The sequence below is a fragment of the Sparus aurata genome, chromosome 9 (assembly GCF_900880675.1).
Source record: "Sparus aurata chromosome 9, fSpaAur1.1, whole genome shotgun sequence".
NCBI lineage: Eukaryota > Metazoa > Chordata > Actinopteri > Spariformes > Sparidae > Sparus > Sparus aurata.
This window is the reverse complement of record NC_044195.1, coordinates 13,387,306-13,411,474: the sequence shown is the minus strand read 5'-3', so window position 1 is coordinate 13,411,474 and position 24,169 is coordinate 13,387,306. Positions and strand designations below refer to the sequence as shown.

Sequence of the window (24,169 nt, the reverse complement as noted above, 5' to 3'; positions counted from 1 at the left end):
AAAGGCACAACACAAGCAACAATAAAGCACTTTAAAAGCCAAGCAGATCACATGAGAGATGCTTAAAAAGTGCCACACAGCACTGCCATGGTCTATGACTAATGAAAACCATGTCACCAGTTTAATCACCATGAAACTATAAACCGGTGCTTTAAACGCTCACCCTAAATCCCCAGAAGAATAACTGAGGAATTTAACAATCCTTAGTGAATCCTAAACAGGAGAGTACAGCAGCAGGTCCAATACCGTTTTCGGTATAATTTTCACTCCCCTCTACGAAAAATTATTTTGGATCTGATGCTGACCACCAGAATTTTCCACAGCATTTCTGCCCCGCAATGAAAACAATAAAATAATAAAGATTAAGCCAGGCTGTGAGACGAAGAGCAGATCGGTTTCCCTCTCAAGTGCTTTAATGAAGACAAGGAATTAAAAGGCTTTTGAAAAGTTTGGTGAGTGATCACAAAGAAGAGCATGGCTTTGTAATGAAAACACCCGAGCTGCAACTGAGATATCTCAAGGCGAGGGTTCTGCAATGATTTAATGTTGTTTAGAAAGAAAACATAATCCTTCTAAATCGTTGTTGTGATATCTTAGGAGGTGGAGAAGCTCCGGGAGGCTTGACACATGAAGTTTCCTTTTAATATTTCATATCTGAGTTCCTTCAGTGTAATTCATTTTAACTGTTGTGATTCATTTCCAGAGCATCCACTCCCTTCACCAGTTCTCATTTCCTTATCTCAGAGATTCATTAAGGGTCATCCTGCTGACAAGATTCTGTAAAAGTCCAACTCTTGAGGCCAAAACACCTCAAAAACATTTCTCTTGGATCTGTTTCCTCTCTGGAACTGACCTTTCGCCTGGTCAGCATAAATCAGTGATCTTCTGAGAGAGAAGAGTTCAAGCTATCAGGACAAACGGACACAACATCTGCCAACACTGAGAAATGCACTGAGTCACACATGGTATAACTGACAGCTAATAGCAAACATATGCCCATACGTAAAGTCACACAATATGATGAGGCAGTAATCTAAATGCCAGTCTCAAGATATACAAATAAAAAAGACAGGGGGACGTGATGTGAAGGACTAACAGTTCAAAAGAGTGATGTCATGATTAATTGGGTAGAATGTATATAGTAAGATTTGGCTGGTGTTCTATGGCTTCTACAGCGAGTGTGTTTTGTTTTGCGGCACAATAAACTCCTCAAACAGAAGGCTAAGTCTCTGGTTTGCCAAAAACTTCTGTGATGTGAAACCACAGCAGTGGTGCGAGCGCTGGTTTCTTTCAGAGAACCTCCTCTTCGGGGCGAGAACGATAAAATACATGCAATCAAAGCACTAAGTTTTACCTCGGTCCAGAATAATATTCCCACTGAGATACATACCAGTGTCTCACATCACTTGTGCTGTTGAAACACGCACTCAGATTTCATGGATGGATGCTGTCCATCAAATACCTGCACCCTAACCCTTGAAACATATACAAGTTGAAATGCAAAATGTGAAACTGAGCACTGAAATAGTTGAGGACAAACTCTATTCACAACAAAAGCGAATTCTGCACCAGCTTTTGTGTACAGAACAAAAATGCTATTTGGAAGAAGTGCCAATTATGTATTTTGTTGCATGCCTTTCCCTTCACAAGGAAAGAAGCTGAACTCCATGTATAGGTTATGTCTTTTTAGCGATATACAGGAAATCATTAAGAGGATGGTGTGGTGTGGTGTGGTGCGTGCAGGATGGCAAGCAAAAAGGACTGCTCTTGTCTGTAGAGTTGCTTCCAGAGAGCCTTGTGACTCCTTGAAGACCTCTGAAACCGTCAAAGTTTCCAGAAATAACACACACCAGCTGTGACATGGGACTGAAGCACAACCTCTCTCCACAACTCGGAACAACAAGGAGTGAGCGGAGCGTCACCATTAATACATGTGGTCCAGACGTGGTTTGCGTTACGACTTGAGATGGATTCAATTTCTCTAATTAACTGAGCCTCCCTGGCAGAATGGAAACAATGTGATTGACCAAAAAGAAGCGGCAAACCACACTCACCTTCCACAACAAGCAGGCTAACACTATTCTCTAACACTAATGCAAGTCAGTGCCTGATTACAGGTGCACATGTGCGGCAGAATAAATAATGTGAAGAGGAGAGGTAGATGCCAAAATAAGAATTACATATGGCTTCAGTCTCAGTCACGTGTAAGCTACTGTGACTACATTTTGGACAACACAGACCACAACCAGACACATGACCTCACGCTGACAGACAAAATTGTAAAGCATGACAGGATTGTGACAAAAGCACAGATCAGTGTTGCTGTGTGGGACGGGACATAAAAGTGCCTTTTAGGTTAGTGAGTTATGAACGCTGAAAGCCAGTATTCTTGGTTTGTCTTTACCAGGTTTCTCTTTGGACCATACCACAGGTTTAGGGAGAGCAATTCCCCTATGATGCGCCCCATCGACTGTTGGAGGGAGAAAAAGATCTGTTATAAAATATTTTGTCTCAATGCATCAAACATAACAAACTTTTGTCTTTCTTTCTCACTGTCCATTTTCTACTTTTCTCACTGTTGAATGTCATGACAATAAAGCCGGAGACTTGTTTGTGTGTTCAATCTGGTTTTACAGATGTTCTTTATAAACAAACGGAATTGCAATGACTTGAACAGATACATTTTACCATTTGACATTTCTCACTCTTGATTCTTCTGAAACTCTTCAGGGAGTGTGCGAGTGTTTTTGAGAAAAGAGGAGATACAGATAGAGAACGAAAGAGAGAGACAGGCTGTGGCGGCTGTGCTGTCTACACAGTGCTTGGCTTGGCATGGTTGGTGTAAAACGTGGTGTGTCCTGGCCAGTGCTGTGGCCAGACTTCCCACCCGTCCAGCATGAGGGACTGTAAATCATGTTAACGATCCTGACCCCAGAGACGCCACTGCTGCTCGTGGTAAAGCTGTGAAATACACACCGAGCACATGTGGCAGAGCGTGGAGAACATATGGGCTGTACGATTAGGTGAAGCAGAAGATCGAGCCAGAGAAAGAGAAAGGCACAAGCATTGAAATGGCTATAGTATTCTTTAAAAAAAAAACACAGATCGTGTTCTAAAGAACCACAGGTTTGTTTGCCTTCTTCTGTAGATGCACAGCTGCAGATATAAAAGTGAGAGAGTGCTGACAGGAGAGGATAATCTGAGGTAGCTTCTTGGGAAGAGAGAATGAGAAGAAGGGTAGTGAGTACTCCATTACCCCCAGGTGTGCTGGAGCTGAGAGAGGTGGTGAATGTCTTGGATGGAGGAAATGGTTGGACACTATTACGAGTGGAATGAGGAGGAACCCGGGGGCGAGACAGCGTGGTGTTCCTTCCTGCTGGAGTAACTGATGAGCTAATGGGAGAACGAGGAACTTCGGCAACAGATGATCTGATGACGCCAGTACCTAGATGAGCAAAAAGGCCATTAGGGAGGTTAGGAATGATCCACTTCTGAGCTTGACAGCTTTACCTACATGGAATAAATAATGGAGCACATCAGTGAAAAAGACAGGACAACGAATGAAAGACAGAGAGGCATGAATGAGATCAAAAGCTTGACAGACTGCTCAAGTTGTGAATGGGCAATGGTGAGGTGAGTGTGCTGGGCTGAAAATGGAGGCACACATCTGACGCATGGAGGCAGGACTAATGATGGGGTGGGGTTGTGTAGGGTAGTAGATGGAGATGGAGATGGGAAGCAGTGATATCATCCAATGGTTTGACATAGGACTGAAAGCATTGGGTTCCACGTGACTTGACGAAAGCAGAGATGGTAATGGGACAAACTTGTCATGGTGTTTACCCTGATCGTATCTACCAGACTTCTCTGTAGCCAGGACAGGAAGTGGTAGAGGCTTGCCCTCTTCTGGTGGACTAGGAGCTGTATGAAAGAAAACTCACTTTTTATCTAAGATAATATGTCTATAATATATATATAACTTTTAAAGGGGCAACCCTTATTTCTAAAAACACAGCGCACTACTTTAAAGTCATTGGAGCTAGTAGGGTATTGTGATTATAATACCTATGAAAAGGAAACCAGCTGATAACATTTAATCATGGTTTGCAAAAGAGACTAAATGTTTAAAATCCAGTGCAAAGACAGATTTTTAGCAATTTATCAAGATTTACTTAAAAACCTGTGGAATTTATTTACCTGACTCTGACAATGAAGATATATGGTTTTTACAAATTCCCCTTAATAAACTCAATTTAAATACCTAGTTAATCATTTTCAATTAATATGCCCCTTTAAAAGGTTATCTGAGATAAGGTCTTAATACTTGATGGTATGGACTGCTGATGGCAAAAAGTAGGGTTTTTACCCGTAGGGACAGCCTGCCTTGGGGTGACCTTGGTGGGTTCAGGGTAGGTCCTGGTCTGAGACTCAAACTGAACCGTTCGAGGCTGTGGTTGGGCCCTAGATGCAGGGTGTGGCTTGGGTAGATGTTCAAGTTGGGACTTAGTCTCGGTCTTTGGTGGCAGGGTGGTGGGTTGAAAATGAATGACAGGTTTGGTGTGGGGTTTTGTTTGAGGTTGCTGTTTGGATCCTTGCTGAATCTTTATGTGAGGTTGTTGATGGTAGCTTGTTTTGGGCTTTGGCTGCTTTTTTGGTTGAGATGGTGGTTGAGGCTTTGATTGGCTCTTTGTTTTAGGCTGTGTTTTTTCCTTGGGTTGGCTCTGGGGTTGAGGTTCTTTTTTTGGTTTAGATTGGCTCTTGGATTGAGGTTGTGTTTTAGGCTTTGTTTGGATAAAGGGTATTTTTGGTTTAGTTGTTGGTTGGGCCATAGACTGCTGCTTGGTGGTAAGTTGAGGCTCTAAGGGGATTTTTTGTTGAGGTTGGGTTTGTGACTGAGTTGTAGATTGAGCTTGGGGCTGGATGTGAATCTTTGGTCTTGCTTGTTTGGTCAGAGCTATTTGCTGGAATGTTGGTGGAGTTGTTTGACGGTATGCCACAGTTGTGAGCTTGGGAGTTGATTGAACTTGATGCTGGGTCTGGAATTTAAGATGAGGTTGTGGTTCAGCCTGGAGTTGGGTTGTGGTTTGAGGCTGTGATTTGGGATGTGACTTTGGCCGAGATTGTAACGGACGTTGGGTCTGGAGTATGGGCTGGGATATTGATTGGGCTCGAGGTTGCAAATGAGGTATGGGCAGGGATGTTGATTGGGGTTTGGGATCGTGTGAGATTTCAGGTTGTGGTTGGGACTTGAGTATGGGCTTGAATGTTGGTCGGGCTTGGGGTTGGGGTTGGGTCTGGAGTATGGGCTTGATTGTTGTTGGGGCTTGGGGTTTGGGTTGGGGTTTGGTCTGGAGTCTGGGCTTCAATGTTGGTCGGGCTTGGGCCTGGGGTTGGGTCTGGAGTATGGGCTTCAATGTTGGTAGGGCTTGGGGTTGGGGTTGGGGGTGGGTCTGGAGTCCGGGCTTCATTGTTGGTCGGGCTTGGGCCTGGGGTTGGGTCTGGAGTATGGGCTTCAATGTTGGTAGGGCTTGGGGTTGAGGTCTGGGGTGGGTCTGGAGTCTGGGCTTCAATGTTGGTCGGGCTTGGGCCTGGGGTTGGGTCTGGAGTATGTGCTTCAATGTTGGTAGGGCTTGGGATTGGGGTTGGGGGTGGGTCTGGAGACTTGGCTTCAATGTTGGGCGGGGTTGGGGTTGGGGTTGGACCTGGAGTATGGGCTTCAATGTTGGTCGGGCCTTGGATTGGTGGTGGGTCTGGAGTATAGGCTTGAAAGTTGGTCGGGCTTGGTTATGTGGTAGGGGCTGGGTCTGGAGTATGGGCTTCAATGTTGGTCGGGGTTGGGGTCGGGGTTGGGCCTGGAGTATGGGCTTCAATGTTGGTTGGGCTTTGGATTGGTGGTGGGTCTGGAGTATAGGCTTGAAAGTTGGTCGGGTTTGGGGTTGGGGTAGGGGGTGGGTCTGGAGGATGGGCTTGAATGTCGGGCGGGGTTGGGGTTGGGCCTGGGGAATGGACAGGGATGTTGGTTGTGGTTGGTTCTGGTGTATGGGCTGGGATGTTGATTGTGGTTGGTTCTTGAGAATGGGTTGGGATGCTGGTTCAGGTTCTGGTTGAGGTTGGGAAAGGGGTTTCAGTTTCAGTTTCTGTTTAGGTTGTGGTTTTGGTTGAGGCCGAGCCTTCACCTTGGGCTTAAGTTGAGGTTTTGGGGTTTGTGGTTGTGGTAGTGGTTGATACTCTGGCCGGAGGAGGGGGTTTTTTGGCTTTGCATGAGGTTGGGACTGGGGCTTTTGTTGTGGTTGACTGAGAGGATGCACTCCATGTTTCTCCACATTTGTCTGAGGGACTGGTACAGACACCATGGTGGCTGTAAAGTGTGGTGGAGGACGGAGCTTGGGGGCTAAGGTGACCTCCAGGAAATGAAGCAAGACAGATCTGGAGAAGTCTCCTTTTCCTAGGTTGTGTGAGAGAGAGAAAATATGGCCATGAACCCACAACTGTGCAGTAAATATAATTTCAAATATAATATTCTGCAGGTAAGTTATTTTACAAAATAGAATAAAACAAAATGTTATAATATTGTCTAGAAAATTATGAAAGCAAGACATGAAGGCAGTTAGGCAACAGCTGAAATAGATCAGCAGAAGTGCCAACAGCTACCGGGCTGAAAACTCACAGTGCTAATATTGGACTGTAGCACAGGTTATACAGTAAGTTTTACCTGGCACTAATCTGATAAAAGGGGTTCAATTTCAAAGGCAGACAGACCATACGTAGGTATTTGCAATGTAACAGCCGTGTTATTACAGACAGATTCAGCTACCAGGACCAGGATGCCTGTGAGCGACGGCCATCCAAATCCATTGGCTGTGACTTTGACACATGAGGGTTTAATAGCTGCTGATTGATGGCTTGCTGTGGGATTTTGACGGACCATTCTAAATTGATTGTTCAATCTGATCAGAAGTTCACCTCGGTGAAAGAGAACCAGAAAGAAAAAGAGAAGAAGTCAGAAAATAGGATAGTGGGAGCAAAAGAAACAGCGGGGAGGCAAGGCAAATATTCCAGGCCTGTTGTACCTCACCTCAACTTTATGGCCATGTAATGTTTAAATTCCTCTGTTTTTTGGGTTGTTGGCTAATTCACTTGTAATATAACCAACCAAGAACAACAATCACAAGACTGCTAAAATGATTTCTTCCTGGAAATGCCTCCTGTATATTAGAAAGAAATGGAAATGTGTTTCAATACAGTGGCTGGATCTTCTAAATCAATGCGGCCCATGGCAGTGAATCCTTCGTGCTGCAAATACAGGCTGCATTTGAAGGAGCCTTTGAAATTGAACAGATTTTTTGGTCACATTAAGATGTAACCAGACCTTGAATTGTATTTCTATTACGTCTAGCTTTACTAAGTTTGACTGAGGATTCAGGTTACTTGCCAATATTATAAAGATACACATTGGAGAGAGGGACATAGAGGGGCAGGGTAAAACAAAAGAAATGGTTAAAGAAAAGAAGATAAAATGTCTGTTGAAGTTCCTGCTGGAAAAAGAGGAATGTCCGGTGCATGCAGTTTTGTCATGCAGACTTCACACCATCGCCTGTGCTGCATTGAAAAGCAAAAAGTTCAAAACAGTGAATAATCATACTGTAAATACTGAAAGATATGGAAACATTTTTTTTTTTTTAAAAGAAGTGGTAAAATTGCGCAACATATTAACTTAAGGTGTTATTGACCATTTCAAGATCAAGTTGGTAATGATGGATTTTCAAATGACGTGAAAATGTATAAACACAGTCAATACATTTGAGATATGACTGATCTTTCATGCACTTTTTGACTGAGCAGCACTTGACAAGGTTCTCTGTGGTGGTCAGGGGTCATATTTTTCTGAAGGACTGGGAACAGTCTACACTTTTGGCTGGTGGGCTTGTCTAGCTGAATTTTGATTTGAGATTTGACCTTTGAACAAATTGTGTGAATTACATCTTGCGAATCAGTCACTAAAAATATCTGACACACACACAGTAGGACCTTGAAACCATCATTAAGAATCCCCTTAAGCTTCGTTGGTTTGCCATGCAGCCAAGGCCACCTACCTTACCCGATTTCAGTCGAAACAGCTTACACCAATTTCCTCGAGAGGGTCCGGCTACTGTACTCACTCAGAACATGCCACCGTTGCACATGCAGCAAATTGTAAAGGACACTGCAAAGCACTGACAGCCTCTCAATTACAGTTTGCCAAGTCTATGACTACATAAGGCCGGAATGAGAGCCATGAAGCGTTTTCAAAAAGAACCATGATTCACTGTTTACCGATTGGCCGTTTGGTGACAACAGGCAGTGTGGGTCCCGGGGTTGAAGCAGTTTCCTGTCTAGTAGTTGTGGTTGGAGCTGAGAAATATAGTGTGCGTTAGTAGACCTGGGAGAAAAGTTATTGTCCTGTAGAATGTTAAACAAAAAAAACTAAAAAAAGAAAAGAAACTGGTGTGTGCGCAGTAAACAGTGAGCTAAGATGTGCAGAACAGTGATAAAGTTGTCAGGTCAAATGGTCAGATGTGAGGTCAACACTTCTTCCTGACCTCTGATCTCAGTTTAAGGTCAGAAAAGTCATTACCAAGAGTTGTCTTTGGAGCTATGTTCCGGGAGGAGGACAGTCTGGTCCTGTTATGGTGAACTGACAAGGACAAGGGAGGACAGATTTAAATCAAGGAGTTACACACATAATATGTCTTCATAGTCCTGAAAAAAAAAGGTATGTGAAAGAGTTACGTTCACAAAGCTGTTTCACAACATCAAAGTGCGGTTTGGGTGACACAGTATCCCTTCATATTTTTGGATTGTACCTCGTGTTGTTAGGTAAGTTCTGTAATATGTATTTTCTCTTCAACTACAGCTTTGCATTCACCAACTCCTGAGGCAGATATTGTCCCATGAGTCGCTAAATGCTCCACTATGTGCAACAGCTGATTGCAAACTCTAGCCTTGTTTCCATCAATGTTTCCTCAATTCCACAAAATGGTTTTACATTAGCTTGAGGGGGGTTTTGCCTTTTAAAAAAAGATTTAATGAGCTTAAAATGAGATGGAAAAACTGTTATTGAATAAGTTGTGACATAGCGAAAATTAAACTGACTACTTTTACTTTTCAGCTGACTATTCTAAGAGAAAACAACATTGAAGAGAAGAAGAAGAAGAAAAAGAAGAAGACGAAGAAGAAGAAGCAGAAGAAGATATTCCCATTACATATGAAAACATAGTTGATGTAGAGAGGAGACCCAGTTGTTCATTGGTCTCATCCATGAAAATCTGTGCTTTTCTTCTTCTTTGAGGTTTATTGGCAAATGTCGAAACAACTGGTATTGTGTCCAGTTCGTGACGTCTTCTACTGACAAAACTGACACACTTCTGCTGTCTGCAGTGCAGGACAGGTAGCATTCAGAGGATTTTATCGACCTTAATTTGCTAAACACTGATGAGAACAGTGAGAGTAGATCAAAATAGTTCCCAGATAGCAAAAATTGTTGTGGTCCAGATATGGTCCACACCAGATACATTCATTCAGCCCACATACCGCGTGGAATGATGGCACTTGGCCGGTCCACTCCTGTTTCCCAGATCTGCACCAGTTCTGGTTTATTCCGTTCACTCTTGGCTTACATGAAGCCATGGTATGACCTGCCTGTGGCTAAGATTTGGCTAAGAGGAGTGGACCGCCCAAGCGCCTCCACGAGTAATGCGGGCTGGATGAACTTTCTGACACAATTTAATTAAAAATGAGTAACACAGAGCTGATTCTGGAAGCATATAGCTGCGGGGAACTGCAGAGTCAGTTGATAATTGTCTGAAGGTTCATCACTACAAATGACCCTAACATCGCAGGTAGAAATTTGTGATATAGTCATCATGCTCACACGGCTTCAAAGCAGATTTCCTGAATATGGCATCTGCAATAAACCAGCTAAATGAACGTTGTGAATGTAAATAAGTGAGAGTGGATATGATGAGGTCCTGTCAGCAAAACGATAAATCAAATCTCTAGTTAAAATTCTTCCAGTGCTGAGTCTTAAAGCAGGGGTCAGTGAGAAGGGCTGAAACAGACATTTCTGAACAGCAATAAATCAGAATGCGTTATAAAAATTCTGATGCCATATTAAAAAGGGTTCAGTGGGTTTGACCAGAAGCAGCAGGTTTCTATTGGCTTACCATGGCGAGGAGGAAAGGGGAAGGAGTGTGGACCTGGTGTTAAAGGTTTCTAAAGAGTGAGACACAAAAAGAGAGGGGGGGAGAATTAGTCTTCGTAATGATTACAAGTCAAGGTATTGGCATTTGACCTCAGCGCCACCTCTTGCTCTGTGTTTCATAACTCTCTGATCCATGTCGAATCGGTTAAGTCCCCAGTGAGAAGCTTGTTATTCGAAGTTTCCCTCTGGAAGGGCAACGTGTTGCGACTGATTCTCAACAGCTGGGATGTTTTACAAGTATGGCGCCAGGAGCACGTGACACATAAGCCCTTCATTCTCCTAAATCAGTGCCACCTTTCTCCTCTCGACTCATTTACACACCGTTATCCTTCCTCTTCTATCCTCCCCACTCATCTCTTTTTTCCCCCCCTTCTCTTTTGTTCCACTCCAGGAGTTAGCTAGCTACAGACCGCTCTCTTGGCTTTGCCGGTCCTGGCTGCGCTGGTGCTGTTTCCATTCGGCTGTTGGATGGAAAATTAATGAGGCAAACAACCCTGAGAATAGCATAAGCTCACTAGAGTGCACAACATGGACTCTAAAGCACATTCCCTTTTCAAGTACACACTCTGTTCCCAAAAATATATTTTTTGAGGACAGAAAGTGTACCTGTGCACTCTCAGTACTCTCACTAGTTTGTGACATGTACATCATTCAGCATTTTCTACAACTATTGTAGAATAACACAATAGGACTCATTTTGCAAGCAACAAATAAGAAAATTAAGAAATAAGATAGCGAAAAGTGTGTCAAATACCTACCACAGGGCTGGGGGGGCGTTTAAAGATTTTCCTGATGGTCTTTTCTAGAAACATGACACAAGATACAAATCAGTGCAGAAATCCACCGAGTGAAACTAAATGAAACCACATGCTTAAGATGGATTTCATCTCAGAAGATTGAATGAGATAGTTCCTCAGGTAGGACTTAATTCAAGTTAACCACAGGGTGGTTTTGATTTACTAACACTGGTTAGTTACATCAGGGTGGGTGGGAAAGTTCATATGATACAATATTTAGGTGATGTCCTCACGGCCACTCAAATACACAGTTAAGCCTGTTAGACTGACAAATAAAAAATTGGACCTTCCCGCTGTTGCCCAAGTAGCAGCAAAAGAAAAAAAAAGGGTAAATATTTAAACATTGAGAAATATACTAAAACTATTAAGAGAATGTCATGGCCTCTTTTCTCTGTGGAGCTACATGTTTGAATATATCTGTGTCATTCAAGACCATTTCGGGCCACATGTTTACATCCACACACTGTTAACATTGCATGGACCTTCAATGCTTCTGATCAAAATTACTTTTTAAACATACCCTCTACGCCCCCTGAGCTGATGTTGTGAATGACTGGCTTGCTCCACTCTCCAGTGCCATCCTTCGAGCTGGGCTGGACACCAAACTCATAGACGGTGTTGGGCTTCAGGTTGTCAATGACTGTGTCACTGGTTGGGCAGGTCTGGTAGTTCCACTTCCTGTTCCTCTCACGATAACGCACTGTGTAGTGTCTGAGCCGAAGACAGAAAAAAACAAATATGAAGATGAATCCCACTGAAACCTTGTAAGGGAAAATTACATATAAATGTCACCTGACTGCTAAGTACATTGAGATACCTTAAAACCCTGCTGTCTTATCCTCTTCAGTGTTGCATAGTTCTTTCAGTAATGCTGCCAATTTTCATACAACTGCACGATCAGGGGTTTGATCTTATTTTAGACTCCTTCACAGAAAAGTCCATCTCAAAATTTCCCTTGAAGCTGAACACTGTATAATTGCACATGAACCACACCATCAGGATACATTGCTGTGATGCTGTGAAAGAAATGTAGGCTCACTAGTCTTCCCACAGTGGCAGCTGCATTCCTCTGTCCCTTTATTCAGAAGATACACATCAAACTAATATTAGACATAAAACCATGGAGATTTTTTCCAAAAGGCAGAGCAGAAGTTTTTCATCAGATGCTTCCAAAATGTTTTTTCAGATTTTCTTGAGAGAAGGAAAACTGTGTCACATACGTTGCGTGGGTGGACTGCTCTCCTAAACACCTGTGTGCACAGGCTATCCTGGATCCATCGCTCAGTAACCTGAGAGACTTCAGGGATTCATTTACTTTTTGTGCAGTTATACCAGATACAGTGTGTGTGTGTGTGTGTGAGAGTGTGAGTGGGTGTGTGTGTGTGTGTGTGTGTGTGTGTGTGAGAGTGTGAGTGTGTGTGAGTGAGTGAGTGAGTGAGTGTGTGTGAAAGAGAGAGAGAATGAGTAACGTATCCTTGCACCATCTGTTCTCATGCTTACCAAAACTACAATACGGCCTGCGTACATGAAATGAAAAAGGGCTGGAAATGGAATTATATGTCTTGGTACACCTGTGTATCTGTAGCAGCCATCTTACTGTCCTTGCTCCATGGTGTTCAGTGAATGTTCCAACCAAACTTATTCGACAGTCGACTTTCAAAGTGAACTTACCATACCATTGCCACTATCGTTGACAGAATCATAAGCTGATGAGGTACTAAGCTCATGAACAGTGCTGTTGCAGTTTATCTACACGGTTAAATGGTGATCAGGACGTGACAAAGCTTATAGAAGCAATTTATGTACTGTACTTTAAAGAGTTCTGATTTCCAACACAAATAGATAGCCACAACATTTTTTAGGAATCACAGACAGAAGACACATCTGTCTGATCCAGCATACTTAATTTGCAAGAATGTTTACAAAAAGAAGCTGGGATCAAGTTGTAACTCGCAGCTGACTGACGGTGGTGGTGGTAAATTCTTGTGCCAAGTCTATTGCTCCTCTGTAAAAGCTGACTAGAACAACTTCCACAGAGGAGCAACAGACTGAAAACATCACACACTGACACGATTCCTGCCAGACCCAGGACAGGTAGTCTCTAAAGCAGGTGATTAAAACCACCCAGAACATCATTTGTACTCACCTACAAAGCATCAGTGACAGCAGTAAATTGAGGTGTCTGCACAGAACCCATAGGATACTAAAAGACAACACCCTGATAGCATCTGTCTAAAGATACAGAAGTATCCGCTGCTGTACAACCAGACTACAGTGCGGCTTCATTCCTCAGGCTGTGAGACTCCTGAAGCCATCAGCTATCCACCATGAAAAATAGTTCTTGTTGTGTAGCATAGAGGGACTACAACGTGCATTTCGGTGTACAACCCTGTGTCTTAGAATAACCGATCAGTTTAACTGGAGCCTTGTGTGTAAGTGTGCAAGCTCACCCATCCTCGAGACAGTCATTCATGACGTTGCCTTCATAGGGGGTTTTCAGCAGAGTCCCCCAGGACAGAAGGACTGAAGTGGGTGTTACCGACCCAATGACCACGTGCAACGGCTTCTGCAGTTCCACTTTACCTGAGAACAAATTAACACTTTTCTTTTTACCTCCACCTCAACACCTTACAGCTCATGAGTCATGTCTGAATGCCACTCTAACCACGTCACCTCGATGATGATTTTCACCATAGGTATTACGGAAGCTTTACCTGTACACTGTTTTTTCACATCATTGGTTGGAATGGGCTTGACAGCGATAAGGTACTTTGGCTCAGCATCTTAAAACAGAAGAATAAAACAGGAAGTTATACGCACCAGTACATTTCGAACTTGGCAGACACACGTATCAGCAGCCTCTCTTACCAATCTCAGTCTCATATGGCTGTCCGTTCTCAGGCAGCTGAATGAACTGCTTGGAGAACATGCTGCTGCCGTAGCCCAGGATGTAGCCCTCAAGCTTGGTGTCAGCGTTGGGGAGCAGAAACTTCATTACGATGGTGTCTCCTGTGGCGTTGATGCGGACTTTCATGTTCTGGCGTCTCACTGGGGGGGCAGGAGGGGACACTGTTCAACATTTGAGTAGCTGTTTTATGTCAGTCTTGTTGATGTTGAGAATATCACCACATTCATGATATACAGTAGTAAGGTGAAAGACAGACAAGGAAGAAGGTTCTGCACACTTCAGTCCAATGCAAGTATTTAAAGTAAAAACGTCCGTCCATGGGAGAAGCAGTTTGATAAAGTCATTCCTAAGCTAAAAGTGAGGATAATCCCCTGCAGACTGAAACTTAAAGATGACAACAATCAAAATACATGTCAGAAGAAAAAGAAGCAGCAATTGTTCAAAAATATGGCAAGTTCAGTATCTACAAGTCTCAAACAAGCCTTTCTTCTTCTTCTTACTTCCATTTAAGTCCTTTTTTTTGTGAAAGCTTGTGAGGTAGAGTTCACAGAGTTAAATAAATGTTTCTGTTTTAACAACGGGCAATTCCCGGATTCAACGCTTCTGTTCTTCATCACTTCACAGGAACATTCAAGGAGTACAGTACATGCTGTCAAAGCACAAACACTGCTGAGCTGAAGGTTTCACTGAAAACTATTAATGGTGATTTTATTAAGTGGGCACAAAGCTATAGGAGAAATACCTAATAAGATTTTTTATTGCACGCTTTCTAACTGGATAAGAACATTATTTTAACAGGGAGTATTAAATATTAACTAAATGCCATTTACAAGCATCGTAAACTGATTCTCTGAAGCTTCTCTATGAGTTGGTTCAAGTTATGTGTATGCGCTCAAAATGGGCTCCTGAAATACTAACACTGTTTTTGTAAATGGAAATATGTGAAGAGGCCTTATTAAACCTTAATGACCTTAAGGTTTATTAGGGCCTCTTCACAGATTTTGATTTAGGCAATGGCGAGTTTGACAGCAAAATGGTACACAGAAAATACTTCTCAACTCTCTTTCCCACACACACAAACACACACAGGTTGACGTCAGTTTACAAGAAACTGCACGTTTTCTGCCAGAGCTGACTTCAACAGAATGCTGTCCCAATCAGCAGAGCATTGGGACAAATATGAGGACATTCATCACAGAGTTGGTCGAAATACACAAGAGCCAACAGAGGTCACAGATGAGCTGGTTTTTACTGGTCGAAACAGCCATAAAAAATAGACTTGGTCTGAGGTCAGAGATTGCTGAGCCACTTGGTAATATGCTATTGGCAAAAAAAAATTTTGAGTATTTATATTTGTAGCCGTGGTTTAGCAGTCTTCATAATATTGCCTTCTGTATATTCTTAAAGCTAATGTAAATTTGCCATGACTTTCCCTGCCTAGTATAAATGCTGAATCTGATTTCATGCCAAACTGTGTAATAGAACCACCACTGTGTCACTGCCATGGTTGTCCTCGCCTATAGAGTGGTGTAGTATTGTAGTCTTGAAATCCACATCTGATTCCCTCGTCTCAAAGTCAGTGAGTTTTCCTGATTTGACTTTCAGTTAAATGCCTGAAATAAGGTCTGTAGTTGCCACAGGCTTAATATATCTACAGGTTTTGTTCAGACAAGTTCGGATTGTGGGGCATTTAAAAATATGTAATTAAACGTCCCACAATTTAGTTATAAAGCGCTTATGTGCCTGTTTCAAAAATCACAGAAGTGGTGTTCGTCTGTTAAGATTATCTTGCATTGGAAGCATCATAATCTTGTGTTTGCCACAGAGCTTGTTTTTGGCGATACTCCAAAATCCAATGGAATAATCCAATAGGCTTGTTGTTGAGGGGACCTGCGATGCTAACCACCCGGTTAGCCTACAAAAATCTGTCATTGCTACAGCAATTGGAAAGCAACACGGTCTCATACCTTGGTCAAGTTAGCAGTAACGTACATGATATGTCAGGTTACGTTTTCAAAATAAAGGCACCAAAAAATACTTGATAAGGTTTAAATAAGATTATGGTTTCACGTAAATCAATTACTTTGTTAAAACAGTCAACATTGGGTGGTCACCTGGGTGAAAGCGTGTGATAGACCCGACAATCCACCAGAGGTCAGTGTGTGAGAGTCGTAGTTTGGTTTGCCTCAGTAGGGGGCGATACTGACCTGGTCATTAGCCAACAACCCTGAATGGCTGGCCAAACCACCCAACAACTTTCTTGCATTTTGCCTGCTGGTACTGCACCTTCAGACACGTGTACTTTGAAATTTGGCTCAGATGCGATCTGTTTCCAGAATTGAAAAGGGGGAAGGTTTCATAAAACACGTACATTATCTTCAGGCAATTGAAAGGTGCCATAAAAGTCAAAAGTCAGTCTGTCAATTTTAGCAATCTGGTTCTGCAGGGAGGGGCGGAGGAATATGATCTTTAACATTATTGTTTGCCATTTAAGTGTTAAACTTTACCTGTCACCTTCCAAACCATCTCAAACATTATTGACTGTAATTACTGATAGCTTATTCTAACTTGTGGATAAAGTTTCAGTGCATAACTGCTGAACTGACAAGCAACTCAAGGACTTTGAGTTCAAAGAATCAATGAATTTGCTTATTTTTCTCTGCCATGTGGCCTTCACTACTGGCCAGGAACTGGGCATGTTAACAATTAGCCAGTTTGTAACAGGCATGCTCATAAACAAAACGCAGATGAGAGCAGCTGCGCCAGAAGTGTGACCTATGACTGACAGTTGGCCGACGATCATGTGAAACAATAAATATGCGCACCAGTGCAGCGCTGGATAATAGATGGTGAACAGTGGTGATAGAAAGATAAACAGGTTTGTCAAATTGTGCCTGTTTTTTTTATTAAATTGTGGTTCTGATTTCTATCATTTCAACTGTTTTTATTCAGGGATTCGTGTTCTTCTTAAATCAAGTTAGAGTTAATTAATTCGAGCAAATTCATGAATTAAATTATATTCCTGTAATTTTTACTCCACAGTTGAGAGCTCAAACTTCAATCTCTCCTAGTAAAAAAGTCGACTTTCTTCTTGGTTTGCAGCATCGTATTATACTCCCCGAAGCTCATTGTCCTTGGCTCATGTTTCAGCATTAAATGAAATAATGGAACTTTGCATGAGGAATAAAGCCGCCAGCTGCCAGACACCAAAACAGACACTGACAGTGAAAGAGGGGGAAGCCCTGGATTTGAAAAATACCCTCAGGCTTTTCCAGCTATGTGTTTCCTATCAAAACTGCATTTGTTTTGATTTTCCCATCAATATTTCCGATAAAACACAAGTGAGATTGGCTCAGAGGGAAAGGAGCTCAGAATGTATGAAACATTAAGAAAATTATTGGCAGTGCATTTTAAACTCCAGTACAAGTAAACACTGGCTCAGTCCCTCGGCAACCCGTCCAACACCCGGCCATTTGGCCCTTGCACCAATTAGGGACTGTAAAGACTTATCAGTATTTCCAGAGTAAAAATGAATAAAGCTTTAGGAACGGATCCAGTCAAAATCCTTAAACTACAGTACAAAGTCAAAACTATTGACAATTTAGCTAGCCAGACAAAAAAAGTGCTAAGCCACAGAGTCATGTTGGTGAGTGTTTGTGTCGATGAACTGTGAGGAAAATGTTGATTCTGAATCTGACCCTATAAAACACATGAGATCCTTGAAGATATACAGCCTCACAGAAGACATGTAAGTAAAGTATAACTAAATCCATAATCTTACACTAAATTACTATGGATGGACCCACAAATTGACCACAGACACACGAAACAACTACAAATACACATAAAATGACCACAAATAGACACAAAACTATTACAAAGAGACACAAAAATACTACAAAGAGACACAAAATCAATACAAAGAAGTGCACAACACTTAAAGATGTAAAATGACTACAAAGAGATGTAAAGAGTCCTCAAAGATATTCGACTGACTACAAACAGACACGAAACACTTACAAATAAATGTAAAATGACCACAAAGAGATGCAACATGATTTTCAGCTACCGAAAGGCAGTTTTTTACGATTGTCATTCCCTCTCTCTATGCGAGTGACAATCTATGATATAATACACAGTAAATCTCATCATAGACTATCAAGACTAAACCCTTAAACGAAAAGATCATGGCATAGGCAGTCTACCCCCCTCGTACACAGAACATAACCAATCCATCAACGAATGCTGTATGAGCAAATCCATCATAGCTGGGGGTCAGCCAATAAACAAGTCAGTTTATGCAATAAACGATGCCGCATCACTCAATAAACATTTCACCATTATATTCATCCTGTTCTGAACTAATAGCCAGGAGATGTAATCCTGCTGGCCTGGGAAGAAGAAACACCCTCTGACTGGAAACTCAAACTTGGCTCAGCAGAGCGTCTATCTTGGATCGTCGGCAGTGACGGATGATCCTCTGGGAGAAGGAGTAGGTTAATGGGGTTGTCAGCGCAACATGCTTCCCTCCACTTCCAAGTGCGATGCGACACGGTATGTTTATGTATCACTGGCGTTAGGAAACACATATTAACACGTGCATCCGTACAGTGTGCGCAGCTTTGGCACCAATAACAAACATCTCAGATTTACAGTCTGACATAATCAAACCACAGATTTAAATCACGGGCAGCTCCCCTTAGTCTCCGCTGACTTTCCTCTCAGTTCAGATGAGGGGGATGAGGACTGCGTTCATCACACTGAGATCATCACATCGCTTTTCCACTCATGCCGATGCGTGAACTAATGAACTATAAATATCTGATGCAAAGCGCCAGAAGAAAACAAAACTTGGAACGGGGCTACAAGGCTTGTTTGGTTGTAAAGATATGCAATGGGGAATAACTTTTTCCGCTCTTTGTTGATTTTAATGTGGTAAATGTGGTGGATGGAAGCAGCACGGAATAATGAAGTCAGATTGTCTTGAGCGGCCGACCTCTTCAGACCGTGAGATGCTCTTACACACTCCTACATCTCTATAGAATCAATTAACCTGACTGTAGGTCACACCTTTCCTGCCACACATAATATCCTGAGTTTGCGTGTGCGCATGGTGCCCTGGCTGACTTGATGCAGCTCTGGCATACAGTATTCCAGCCTCTTGGGTTTCTGTCCTGGAATAGGAGAGGTGGAGAGAAGACTTGGCTTCCCGCACCGTGGAGACAGAGACAGATGTTTTATGGCCCCTCGGTGAAATAGTCACCTTCATTTAAGGCAATGAAGTGTGAAAATCTCTCAGAGTCTCTGGGCCTGAAATAATTTAGCCGGTGAGATACGACAGCTGAACTGACCTGCGTTAGCTCTAATGGGAATATCCTGAACCTGCAGACTGGGGTATGTCTGAATATCCAGTGTAGTTCAGCCTTTTTTGTCCAGTCCTTCTCATAGGTTCACGGGAGGCCTCACCTCAACCGTGTCTGGGATTGTACTGTGGCCTCCACGCTGGTCCCTCAGCTCTCCCACCATATATCCCACCCTGTCAGATTCAACAGAGCAACAGCTGTTTTCTCTTCCCGTGTGGCGCTGCTCCATCCCATCTTTCCTCTCCTTCACTCAATCTCTGCTGTCCTATATGTGTCAGTGGCCATCTTTCCATGGACCTGATCCTCTCTCCACTTCGTGAAGCGCTTTGAATTCATCTGTCATCTTGTCCTCGAATCTCCTCTTCTCCTCTTTGCTCTCTTCGTTATTTCCTTCCCATTAATCTATACATGACACGTTGCCATGCTTTACATGGCTCAACAGCAGTTTTCAGGCGAGTAATTGTCCTGAAGTGGGAAAGTTGAAAGTACTTTTTGTATTACAAAGGACTACAGTCATTCAGATGAAGAGCGTATAATTTACACTTATTCGGCTTAATCTAAATAATGAAAAACACATGTAGATGGGAATTGAGTAAAGGCTACTAACAGTGTTTATCCGTCAACTCTGACACCTGTGTATTATCCTATAATATCCATGGCACAAGAAAGCAAACACCTCATTGCATAACATGTTTCACTCTGAAAACAGGGGCTCGATCCAAGAAGAACACAGATACAGACGTTTAACTCTCCATCCAAAGCAAAAACAGACGCACAGCCCCTTTCATCTAGCTCCCAGAGCTGCACATTGAGATTTGTCTGCAAGCCAAGATCAGCCAGCCAGTTACGCACTGGAAGCAGCCTTTTCCACTGTGCTCACCTCTTCAGACCGACTCCAGTCTGCTCACATAGAATCAATTTTACTACCATCAAAGTCTTTAAAGGGTGCACAAGTTTAGTGAGTATGGCTGCAAAGCATAGAGTCAGAGAGGGAGGGCCAGTGTGTACTCAAGTGTGTGTGTGTGTGTGTGTGTGCGTGCGTGTGTGTGTGTGTGCGTGTGTGTGTGTGTGTGTGTGTGTGTGTGTGTGTGTGTGTGTGTGTGTGTGTGTGTGTGTGTACCGTCACAGCAGTGAGATAATGAGAATATGGAATATGGAAAATGTTTGTGGAAAATCTGCTCCTTTCCAAGAATGTCGTGACAAATCTAATCAGACAGAAGGGGCTCAATACACTCTAATCTGCTTATTAAAGTGAGTCTGTTTTATGCCTTCCTGGTTTATTACATGTTGGAAAATAAAGCTCTACATGTGGTGGTGAGAGGGTCTGGGAGCTGACGCTGCTTATCTTCAAACTGTTGACAAAACCCTCCAAATAGTGATTTGGTGTGTTAATATTTATACAGCACAAAGACGCTGTGATTACTTCCATGTTGCTGTTGATATTTTGGAAACTTTTTGGACACATGTGCTTTGCACTCGCCAGTAATGATACGTCTACTGCACTGTCCGTATGGAAGTTTTAAGACTCTCTTCATCTGGTTGGATAAAATGAGAGCTGCAATAGGTTTAAAACATGAAGCAATGAAACAAATCTTTTGCCTGAGGCTATTAATTAAAATAAATAGCCAGCTTATAAACTTATCAGATCTTCTGCTGGGTGGGCACAGTTCCAGGAAAGCCATCCCGTCAGGTTGTCTAACCCCTGACCCCAAACCTGGAAACACTTTCATTAAAACCTGTGAGCAGTAACTGGCCTATTTCACTGTGTCTGCTCACCTCATTTCAGGGAAATGTGGATAAACCGCAGGGATCGTGAAAACAGTGCTTTCTAATCAAGTCAGTTTGAAAGCCAGACAGGTGGCTCCATGTAGGAAAGCTCATTTTTCTTCTAGATTTTAGGTTCAACAGCATATCACAAGATCAGAAGTCATCAAAAAATGCATTCATTGAATATGATACCTTGCAAATCCCCTACTGAATTTATTTAGAGGCTTTGTGAGGTGGGACACAATATAGATGTGCTTATAATGCACATTCAACAACTGTAAGTCGCAACATACAGTGTGAAACCAACACTTCATGATAGCTATCATTTATAAATGGTACATTTATAGTTAATAAAACAGTAGTTAATAGTTATTTCACTGTTAACAAACAATTAATTAAGCAGCTGTTTATTGGAAAGATGTAACTGATGTTTATTTCACTTTGTAAATAGTTAATAAACTGTAGTTCATCTCTAAACATTTAAATGGATGGTCAATATAGAGTTGTGACTGATCTTATCAATGAATTGTTTTGAAGGCAATTCATTGTTTGTTAACAATGAAATAACTATTAATTACAGTTTAATTAACTCTAAGGCCACCATGTTTTAATGATTGGTATGATTATTTTTAACAAAGTATTAACAAATAACTTAGTATTTAATTACTATAACTCAAAGATAGACATTCAAAGAATTGAAATTCAAAATTGGGGTTAATTTTGCAGTTTGCAGCTTGAAAAATAGCAAATGTGGCACAGTGCTCGTAAAAACAAAACTTGAAACGGGACTCCCCAGTTTCACCATGCAGGAGACATGTGTCGCACAATAATATGACACAGCTTGCTTTGGGGTTTTTTTTGGACCCAGAAAACAAGCTTTTGAGGAGCATGTGGAGCTACATTAAAGCCAAAAGTGTCGATCAGGATTGAATCTAATAATAATAGTATTTTTAGCAGATGTGAATATAAAAGGAGAATGAAGGACTTCTGAGGAAAATAACTTGATGCATTTACTTATCTGAATATTTCAGCATATGTGTGTTTTTGCAGATTCCTGCACATCAGAAACTTCCATATACTTCTTTTTTTCTCAGTCCCCTTTGTAACATTACAACAATACATGTCAATACAAGTGGTATCACCATCACTTAACATACTTTGCAGTTCTTGGTGGTCTCAATATGGTTACAACACTCGCTGTCTTGTCATTTATCCTTGAAACAAATATCCATCTTACTAACTATGATATATTTCCTTTCCAAGTGTATCCCAGCATGCATTTGGCAGAAAGCAGAGAAAGACCATGGAAAAGCCATCAGTGCACGACAAGGCAATCACACTGATGTTCACTTTCACTTATATGGATATCAGACTGTTGGAGGAGACCTACGAGCCGATAAGACCATGATGACCAAACACAGGTCCACCCAATAAATGCATCACTTCACAGGTGATTAATAGTGTCTCCTGATGCGGACGTCTCAGACACACTGATGCAAGTATCACCTACCTCTGCTCCTGCGGGGGGACGATGGGCCAGAGAGAGCTATCCCACAGATGAAGACCATGAGGAGAAGTACCAGAAGTCTGTGTGAGTGTTGCTGCATCTCCATCATCATCACCATCAGTGCTGATGAGTCTCAGGTGTAACCAGCTGCTGTGATCTGAATAACCTAAGTTCAGCTCAGAGATCTCACAGCAGAAACAGGAGGCTGTCACTCAGTGTCACTTTGTTGATTGAATAAATCTTTGGCAGCAGACTGTGTGTGCTGCAGCTGCAGGAGTCAGGCTGGAGGGTTGTGGAGTGGCTGGACTACTTCTCTGAGCTGGTGGCTCTCAGGACTAGTGCAGCTCACTGGACTGGACTTGTGGGTGCAGCAGGCTGCTCCTGCACCATCTATATCTCTACAATGGAGGGAGGGGACAGACAGAGCCAGGCACACCCACTGCCATTACCCTCCCTCATCTCTCTTGTTCTCCCTCTCTCTCCATCTCACACACTTCTCTGGAAAAGGAGTTTTCTGCAAGCTTCTCGCCCTCTCCCCTTTTTTCTGTCCTCTTTCTTTCTCTGCTCAGTCTGGTGCATCCCCACTAATCCTACTTTCCATCTGCAGAGGCCTTTTGACACTTTCTGTTGTTCTTATTCTCTCCTTTATTTACTTATCTCACAGTGCACACATATGCACAGTATGTTTGTTTGCAATGTAAGATCCTGGCATCGATATTATAGATATGACACTGAAATTGAATGAAATTTGAGAAATCTGGTTATTCATATCCATGTATACGTGATTTGAATAGTATGACATTTCTAGTTACATTTGCAACAACCCTACGAACTAAACTGAGTGAGCATTAATGAAGTGCGCTCCAGTCTTCCACATGAAACTCAGATGTGCTACACACCCAACCACCAGCCACTGTCGGGCTACATGAACTTTCTGTGTTGGCACTGAAAGTTGACGTTCGACAAATGTCAGGAAGTGCAGAATTAATAATTATGGGTGTTACTGCTAAGAAAAACTCAGCTGCTGCCATCAATTTCACTTTTCATTGTGCTTTATTGGTAGGACAAACTGTACCAACATTATCATCACATTTTTTACCTCAAGGCCAGGACACATCCGCACACATGGTAGACAGAAACAGAGAACACGAATAAGTTGTTTACAAACACATTATGCCCGTGTATCCTCGAGAAATCCAGCTGGCATATTCATGTAAATCTAAACCAGCGATAGTCAGGTTAAGTTTATTTATACTGCACACAATCACAACTTTGCCTCCAAGGGATTTACAGTTTGTATAATATGTGACACACATATTAACAAAAGGACGTTTAATGGGATAACAGGGGTGAAATGTGAGCCAGAGCAACAGAGGGATCCCTCTTCTTGAGCTGTACTCGGTAACATACTGCAAAGATCTGGTAAGACGACATGCAGACACACACGCAGAGACAAGTCTCAAGGATACCGTTCAAACAGAGGGAAACACGGGATGCCGGTAGAAGATAAGGCAGTTGATTGCAGACGCAAGACAATGTGATGAGTAATAAAGTCGTACTAAAGCGATGCATTAAAGCCTGGTGCGG

General features: G+C 42.3%; 1 protein-coding gene across 7 annotated transcripts in view; it reads right to left on the bottom strand.

Moving 5' to 3' along the window:
• Positions 1–23,023, bottom strand: part of abi3bpa (ABI family, member 3 (NESH) binding protein a) — a 32,829-nt gene extending 9,806 nt beyond the window's left edge. Inside the window, exons 1-13 of one of the 7 annotated variants that reach the window (XM_030428075.1) lie at positions 22,586–23,023; positions 13,906–14,085; positions 13,752–13,820; positions 13,488–13,620; positions 11,558–11,748; positions 10,999–11,042; positions 10,203–10,251; positions 8,615–8,674; positions 8,314–8,391; positions 4,367–6,445; positions 3,844–3,921; positions 3,257–3,445; positions 2,405–2,470 (exon numbers count right to left, since the gene is read on the bottom strand). In XM_030428075.1, the coding sequence (XP_030283935.1) occupies positions 2,405–2,470; positions 3,257–3,445; positions 3,844–3,921; positions 4,367–6,445; positions 8,314–8,391; positions 8,615–8,674; positions 10,203–10,251; positions 10,999–11,042; positions 11,558–11,748; positions 13,488–13,620; positions 13,752–13,820; positions 13,906–14,085; positions 22,586–22,700 (3,331 nt within the window). In that variant the 5' untranslated portion in view covers positions 22,701–23,023. The remainder of the gene's footprint in view (positions 1–2,404; positions 2,471–3,256; positions 3,446–3,843; positions 3,922–4,366; positions 6,446–8,313; positions 8,392–8,614; positions 8,675–10,202; positions 10,252–10,998; positions 11,043–11,557; positions 11,749–13,487; positions 13,621–13,751; positions 13,821–13,905; positions 14,086–22,585) is intronic. The other 6 variants (XM_030428076.1, XM_030428078.1, XM_030428077.1 and 3 more) reach the window with 6 other exon arrangements.
• Positions 23,024–24,169: the final 1,146 nt, after the last annotated feature.